At 48.2% G+C, this 8,708-nt stretch overlaps 1 protein-coding gene across 1 annotated transcript; it reads right to left on the bottom strand.

Annotated features, from left to right (window-relative positions):
- Positions 1–805: 805 nt before the first annotated feature.
- On the bottom strand, positions 806–2,556 carry LOC119340260. Its single transcript, XM_037612159.1, has one exon. The coding sequence runs from the start codon at positions 2,251–2,253 to the stop codon at positions 850–852; it is 1,404 nt and encodes a 467-aa protein (XP_037468056.1). The 5' UTR covers positions 2,254–2,556; the 3' UTR covers positions 806–849.
- Positions 2,557–8,708: the final 6,152 nt, after the last annotated feature.

The following is an 8,708-nucleotide window of genomic DNA, read 5'->3' as shown; positions in this document are numbered from 1 at the left end:
CGGCTTGCCTTCGGATTCTTCTTCAGTCTCATCGTCTGCGTCGCTACCACTGTGACTGCGGGGGGATGTTGAGTAACGTGATTGTATTAGGAAACATAGGTTAGACTAGGAAATATTCTGGCTTGCCTTATACTCCAAGTAGATCATGTACTCCTATATATATGCCCACGAGGCTCAAGCAATACAACAACTATTCCACCAATCCTCTCTCTCCATTCTAACAGCTGCCACCGCTCCCATAAAGGAGCCAGCCTGACCTTGTCGATGACAGTCGAGAAGTCTTCAAGCACGCGCCTTAAGGACCAACGTTCGGGAGCCGCAGTCGTAGCCATTGAATCTTTGAATCGATCTGAAGAATCTGACATTATATCTCGCCATCGCATACGCACGACGAGAAATCCTAAGCTCGCCACTCCAAGGAGCTGGCAGGAATCTACACCGGAGCTCCGTCTAAACCATCCCGATAAATAAACTTGAGGAGGATCGGAGCCCGGAAGACAGACTCGAAGAAGAAACGTCACCATCCGTTCGAGCGCCGCCCTTGCGAGAACTAAAACCCTATCTATCTAAGCCGAGGCACCAGGAATATCCTCTCTGCCATCGGCCGCCAGAACGGCAAGCAGAAGCAGAGGGGAGGTGAATTCACGAATGCGCCGGCGAAGACCGAAGGGAAGAAGGCTTTCCCTGCGCCTTGCGAGAGCTACCTCCGTTTGAATCTTTTCTGACGCGCTGTTCCTCCTATTCTGTTTAACTCTGTACCATTTTTTGGATGAACACGTCGGTATTAGCTAGAGAGAAGGCAGACTGACAACAACAACAATAAATCAAGCAATTAACAGAGAGGTTTCATTAACAGATTGGACATCTCAGTAGCCCGTTCTCGTTGCAGTCCGGGCACCGCCTGAACGCCCCGGGGCCGTCCTCGTCCTCGACGAACACCTTGCAACTGCCGGAGCAGACGTCGCACGGCACGAACCGCGCGCCCCCGCACCCGCCGCACGGCTCCGCAGCGAAGCCCCCCGGCCCCTCTTTCCCGCCGCCGGCGGCGCCCGGCGCAGGCTCGCAGGCCTCGAGGGCCTCCGCCAGCTCCCCGGACTCGTGCATGCGGCGCACCTCCTCGGCGCCGCCCAGGTGCCAGCCGTCGACGAACACCTGCGGCAGCACGCCGGTGCCTGAGGCGGGGGCACCTGCGCCGAGCGCGTCGCGCAGCTCCTCCTTGTACCCGGCGTGCATCGACAGGTCGCGCTCGTCCACGTGCACGCCGTAGCTGGACAGGATCGTGCTCGCCGCCCAGCAGTCCTCGTACGTCTGCCGGATGCCGCGGAGGCTCGTCAGGTACACAACCACCCGCCTCGCGCTCTCCGGCGGGGGCGGGGGCGGCGGGGGATTCTTTTGTGACCTGCTGTCGATCCTTCCCTGGAGCACGTCGAGCCGCGCCCGCACGACGCCGGCGAACACCTGGATTTCCTCCTTCTTGACGATGGCTCCGCCGTCGCTCGCGACGTCAGCGAACACCTGGATTTCCTCCTTCTTGACGATGGCTCCGCCGAACACCTGGATTTCCTCCTTCTTGACGACGGCCCCTCCGTCGCTCGCGACGTCGGCGAGCACCTGGATTTCCTCCTTCTTGACGACGGCTCCTCCGTCGCTCGCGACGTCGTCGAGCACCTGGATTTCCTCCTTTTTGACGACGGCTCCTCCGTCGCTCACGACGTCGGCGTCCGGGTGTGGGGGCGACAGCTCGGCGAGCGCCTCCCGGAACGCGGACAGGACGTCGGGGTCGAACTCGGGCGATCCGCACGCCGACGGAACCTGCCCGTCCAGGCAATCATCGTATTCTTCGTCCTCCGCACCGTCGTCGTCGAGCCCGTCCATGAGCTCCCACACGTTGATCTCCTCGGGGTCGCGCGCGGGCGTCTTGGTGGGCGTCCGCGGGGGCGCCAGCCTCTGCCGCTTCACCGGCTGGCCCGGCTCCACCTTGGGCGACGCCGGGAACCACCCGGCGAAGGACCGGCACCTCCCCGACACGCCCTCCTTCCCGGGCCTCGCAGTCGTCGCCGTCGCCCCCGCCCCCTCCCCTCCGGCGAAAGAAACCGCCGCGGCGGCCGTGGCGCGGTCGAGGCTGAGCGTGCCGAGCGTGGACGACCTGAGCGCGACGGAGTGGCGCGCCACGAGCCCCGACGCGCACTTCCGCGGCTCCAGCGCGGCGCCGCCGCCGCCATGCAGCGCGTGCTTGGACCCCTTGCACCCCATCCGCCACCGCCGTGGAGAGAACCGCGCGCGGCCAAACCAAAACCTCCGTCTGCCACTCAGGAAAGAAGGAAGGAAGCGATCGGTCGAACACGGGCCCGACCCAGTTCCCCGAACCGTTCAAACGGTAGGGAGGAACCGTTCGTTGCCGGCGCGTGCAGAGTGGAAAGGAAAGGCTGCGCGGCGCGTGCAACGGGGCCGGCGAGATCTGTGGTGGCGTGGAGACGAGACGGGACGGGACGGAAAGCGTGGAGCGCATATGAAAGGGAGGTGGATCGCGGGTACGAACGGAACGGGAGCCCGTGCGAGTTGAAAGTTGCAACCGGATGTGGGGAGGGAGGGAGGATCGGGGCCGTCCGTGTGTCCGCTCGTGCGTTTATCGCAGGGGTCGGTACGTACCGCGTCCTTGGCCTGCCCCGTGCGTGGCTGTGGAAGAGAATGCCTCCTCCTCCTCCTCGGTGGTGCCGTGCCGTGCGTACGGTGTGTCAGCAGTCACTGCCGGTTCGGTAGTAGATGAGCAAGCTGGCTGGCTGGCTGCAGATATGTGTGCAGCCGGGATTTGTTGGAAGTGAGCGACGAATTCTTGCGTCCGGTTGATGGGTTCGCGCGTACCCGTGGTCCGTAACACCCAACACCCAACAGCTGCAATGGTTACAGCTCGCGTTTCGACGGTAAGGAACCTGATACTAGTGGATGAGATGACTTTGTGATCGGCAGATCGGGGACTAATGTATCCAGGGTGTACTAGCCAAGTCCTGGATTACAGTTAACCAAGCCAAAACGCTTTATTAATTACTAGTACAAATGCCCGTGCGTTGCAACGGGCGAAAATATTTAAATCATAGCATTGTGCAACACCTCTTATATCCAATTTTGGCAAACGTCAAAAATAAGATTACATTGAGCATAGCATTTTGGACCATAAAATTCAGACGTGAAGAAGCCATCCTAACGGCGTTCGCCAAGACCGAAGACCTACTTTAGCTCTGCACTTTCATCCGATGAACAAGTAGTCACATAGAATAGTCTTTAAATCGATCTTACTTATTATTGTTCATAAAAACATGAATATATATTTTTTGAATTTCTCATGGCATTTGATACTCATCAGGCCTAAAAAACTTATGCAAAAAAATCAAGCATGAGATCTAGGATTCAGAATAGAGATCTTTAGAACAATAACTTTTCTTTTTCACAACAAAAGCAATCTTAACTATGTTTGATGCACACTAAAAAAATACCATATACCATGTTTCATGCATGTATCTCCGAGTGAAACTTGTTAAAATAAATGAAACAACATGATGAGAGGAATCTGGAGATGACACCAATTGATCTGCTGAGTGTCATATGTCGTGAAGGTAAAGAAGCACGACTCATGTGAACTTGAGGTCATAGATAGTTGATACAAATGACAATTTCCTCTTTGAACCCAATCCAAAATACATATTGCCCAATTCATGCAGCTGTACGACTCGGCAACACATAACATGTGTTATGTAGAAGGAATCTGCTGGGAAGCCTAGCCATATGCTGCCAGGGAATGGCTGACCAAACATGCAACTTGAGCGTTCATCTGTGCATGCTACTGAGCTATGCAATTTACCTAGTAAATTAACTAACCACACAGAATTTATCGTTGAGCAGAGTAGAGCTAGCAGCAACAGTCGAGATATGAAAGCGGAGGAACTGGTAGAGCTCCATCTGGACCTCGCCCTTCTCCTTCTGACTTTATTATTACAGTAAACATACCCGTACGTTGCAATGGGAGAAAATCAATAAAAGCATCTATCTAGAATCCCACTCCAAAGAATTATGTAGAGTCAAAGGGGGTCCAAACAAAGAACCTCATATGTGCTAATAAATTTTGACAAACCTATATGTACTAATAACCTTTCCAGACAGTACTAAAAAAGAATTAGGAAATTGTCCCGTTGAATGATGAAAAACAAAAAAGGAAGCTAATAGGTTGTTCATATGCACCCGATCTTTCCACCAAAACCAACCATCATCCATCCTCGTCAGCTTCAAGTTCTGTTGTTGTACTGATTCCTCTGCACCACAAACAAACAGTAACCACGATCACCACAAGGAACTGATAGTGCTACGACATGCAACCAACGACTGATTTGTGATCAAGTCGGTGGTGTTACGAGTCGTATGATGCCATTGATGAGCCTGGTGAACAATATGCATGTGAGTCTTCATGATTTTCTTTTAATATTCGATGCATTGGAGTTTCTTCTGAAGATCTAATCTCCTCCAGAACAATACATAATACAACAACCAAGAGCTAAATAAGTCACAACAGTATCAGGTAGAGTTTTCGGGTTCAATGCACATTGCAAAATGGTTTAGATCAACTTAGCAACCAGCAATTAAGTGGTCAATAATCTCATCTCTACCACGTAATTGACAGGTTTTATCTCCCTGAAAACATCGTTTGAATAAATTGACTTTAGTAAGTATGTTTATTTTTTCAAAACCAACCATGAAAAACTTTAATTTTCAGGGGAAGCTTCACTTTCCAAAGAAATTTATCTAGAAATTAATATTTCTCAAGTTCATGCTCTTGTACAGATAGCTAACAGAAAAAATCCCATCAGAAGTATAATTGAATCTTTATCAATGCAGAAATTGACACCTTCACAAGTACTCCCTCCGTTCCACAATACATGCCTTCCATTTGTCAAAATATAGATGTATCTAGACATGTTTTAGTATATAGGTACATCCATTTTTGGACAAATGGAAGTCAAGTATTTTGAAACGGAGGGAGTAGCTTGGATGCTGTTTCACAATTTTAAAATATAGCACCAATGTGTCCATGTACTTTGCGCCGACTCCCAGCCATGTGTAAGAATCTCAGCAATAGAGACACCTTTGCTAAAGAAAATGTTGTGCGGCCTGGGGATAAGATTGAGTAAAAGTTTCACAATCCACAAATCTTTCTGTCACCTACTTGTTTCTAGTTCTGCGATTGGTTAACTCAGTTACCAACGAAGTAGTGTCAGGCTTTCTACTTTACACAATACCAACAAAATTCATCAGAGAGTATCTTTGTACCTACTCTACCATGAAGAAGCTAGTTAATTTAGCAAAAAAGGCAACTGTGTAAAAACACAGTAGTGCTAGTTTCATTGGAATCTGATTCCTTTCCACCATTGTTATAGTCTACAGTGCATCGGCAGAACTGAAGGGGTTGAAAAGTTCAGAGACAGTGCCCATCAGGTAGCTAGCAGGTTGTACTTTATTTAAAAAAGAGGATGACACAAGATTCTTAGTTCTATCAGGAAAGAAAGAGAGAGGAATACCATCTCAGAGTGGTTGGAGCCGCGCCACTCCATGGATACGGCAGCAACGATGCAATCGGTCGACGTCCGAGAGTCCTCCTTGGCACCATCACCATCCTGGACTCTGCTTCCGTGCCCACGGGCCAATGGCATCTGCTCAGCCTCAAGCGTTGTGGGTGTGCCGGGCGGGGAGCAGGCGGTTAGGTCCCAGGTGGGGGGTGGGAGGAGGCGGCGGGGTGGCACTCGGTAGGCAGAGCGGCCAACGGCGCTGTGGTTGCACGTGAAATCATAGTCAGAACTTTGCATTTGAAGGTACACGCTCAGAGGAACAATTTTTTTCTCGATGCCGAAAGTACCAAATGCCTAAAACTGAAAATCACATCCTGAAACTGAGCATTTTATTGAGAATCAGCAAAAAAAATTAAAGACAACAATACACAGAAAGGTGAACGGTGATCTGATTTCAACACAAAATACTCATGAAGAAATAAAATGGGTGGACAGTGATTTGGTTTCTAAACATAAAGCTGATCATGTTTATGCCACACATTAAGCACATAATGTGTGCGTATTTGTAGCCTGAAACTTCTACCAACTAAAACTACTCCCAAAGGCAATCTTCAACTTGAACCTTATTCAAATTTGAACTAAAACCACGACGAGTAATTTGGAACGGAGGGAGTAACACATAAAGCTACAGACTACAATTTAGATGCATAGATTTAGCTCACTCAAATCAGTTTAGAGAGTACGCACACCCAATTCTGAAAAAAAATAATGCAAGGCCCAATTGTACCGATCCTTACACCTGTGAATCTGTGACCCTCCGCTGCATCAAGCATAAACCATCGTGAGATTGATTCCTTAATTGATCTGAAAAGAGCTGCTTGGATCTAGATGAACATGCGCGCTTTGCTGCGCCGGGAATTGTTGTGATGATTTATCAGTTACGTCCTTCACTATTTAGATGTTGGCTTTAGCAATCAAATGAACAAATGCCATCCCTCTACATATCAGAACCAGTAGTAATGGGCATTCTTTAACAATTGTTTGTTCTTCTAAAATTAGAACTGAATAGAATCATACATCTCTTTAAAACTAACCTTACGGACATTACAGGAAGTGAAACCAAAGGACAACATGTTGTCATAAAGAGATGCGGTGGAATCAGTTTTTTCAGGGTCAATCAAATGAACAAAACGAACATAAAGCAAACTGCACACTGTAGCATATCATCACCTTATAGTAGCTCTGGCCTTGTACAGGAACAAAGTAGAGAGCAGCATGTGGAACCTCTGTCCAGGAAGTAAAGTAAAATTACCTGAATACCAGTCTTCCTCCAACAGTTCTCAATCTGTAAACTCCATCATACCGCACACCAGATTCAGGAGCATATGAAAAACGCTTCTCTTTGAGGGACCTTTTTAAGTTCGCAAACAAGATGATATAATAACAAATATCAGCAGAAAAGTAGATGGCCTCCATATATGCAACAAAATGTATTGGTGAAAAAGAAATCATGGAAGATAATAATGCAATGAAACAAGACATAAATGAAAAGAGCTGCAATATCATTTTGTTTCACTGAAACGACACAAATGGAAATGGAAAACCATTTCATCTACATGAATCAACTTAATTCATCTTCATGCTTTTCTAGTCAAAAAAAAAGAAAATACTTCAATGGTAGTTAATGTTTCAGTCAATACTTCAAATGGTGAGCAGTTTCAGTCAATGCTACATTATTTTCGGGTGAATACAAAATGATGCACTAATGCGAGCAGTTTAAGTCAATTCTCAAATGGTAGTTACAGCTTTAAAAGGAAAAAAATAGGAAAAGAAGATACATATGTTATGAATCCTAACATACCTTGCAGTCTCAGGGGCAAATCTGATCACTTTATAAGATTGCAGGCGACTTTTTGTCTCCAGATAACTCGCTAGATCACCCTATTGAGTTAACACGGATCTAGTTATCGGCAATAGATGACTAATATTTTCCAGGACAATCCAGTAAGATACTTTCTTATGGTTGCAATAACAAAAAAAATTGTTCACGAAACATATATGCATACTGCTTTCAAAAACCCTATTACATGGAGGAATGCTTTTCTAGATATGGTTATGATGAAAAAGGAATACACGCATTTGTTCTGTTTGTAAAGTGATCTGGATATGCATAAAGTGACCTGGATATTCAAAAAAATTGTTCACGAAACTTATATGCATACACGCATTTTCTAGATATGAAGAAAAGTATTGTAAAGTGATCTGGATGAGATGCTTTGAGTACAAATCACGTCTTGCAGACTCTCTATTAGGCCAATCACAAGCAATATATTAAAGGAGATGGAATACACATGGCTTAACTTGTCCAGTGTTCCATTTACGTGCACAGAGATTCACAAATCATTTCCAACTCTTCGACATCAGGCTTAACAATAGCAGAAACTTCATATGTTTTCTCGTCATAGCTAACACCCACCCACCTCAGGGCATGCGCCCCTCCATGACCAGCCTCACGAAAGCAGCAGCTGCAGACCTCTCCCAGTGGGCGTTTCATTTCAAATCAAAAGACAGGAGCTCACTCCTGGACTGGAAACCAATCCTCCTAGCTCTCTCCGTATAGTTTCCTTGAGGCTGTTGTTCTTAGTTCTCCACTTTGGACGTAACCAGTAAAAAACACTCCCTGTACTCGTGTTGCCGGGTACTGTCGCCGCTTGAGACTAGAGAAATGAAAATTCAGGTGGGGTGCCTTCTCCGCCCCCACTCCCCCAATGTACTGTTAGAACTTGATATAAGAGGAAAGGTGGAATAAAACCTTGAGTAGCTGCAGGTCGATGGCGTCCTTCACATCTCCTTGAAGAAGCCCTTGACGACAGCGACCATGGTGGATGGGGAACTCCCATGGCGTGCTCCATCTGCATCTGCAGCAGAGGATATGACGAGAAGATGAGGTCTAGGGGTGGCGGATCCCGGCCAAGAAGGAAGGAGGGACAAACCTGGGGCCGCCGGAGACGCGCCGGCGAAGCACTGCCCGGAACCCTAGCCACGGGGGTGTGGTTGCGAGCGGGCGGTAGAGGCCGGGAGATGAGAATCTGGCCGGAGGGGAGGGAGGCGCGGAGCATGGGGAGCTCGAGGCTGTGCTGCGCAGCGCCGGAGCTC

The sequence above is a fragment of the Triticum dicoccoides genome, chromosome 7B (assembly GCF_002162155.2).
Source record: "Triticum dicoccoides isolate Atlit2015 ecotype Zavitan chromosome 7B, WEW_v2.0, whole genome shotgun sequence".
Classification (NCBI taxonomy): Eukaryota; Viridiplantae; Streptophyta; class Magnoliopsida; order Poales; family Poaceae; genus Triticum; species Triticum dicoccoides.
The sequence above is the reverse complement of the archived record's forward strand: the minus strand, read 5'-3'. Positions and strand labels throughout refer to the sequence as shown.

What these genes read in the sequence shown, in the direction of transcription:
- LOC119340260 (XM_037612159.1), bottom strand. Translation starts at nt 2,253, where the DNA reads ATGGGGTGCAAGGGGTCCAAGCACGCGCTGCATGGCGGCGGCGGCGCC.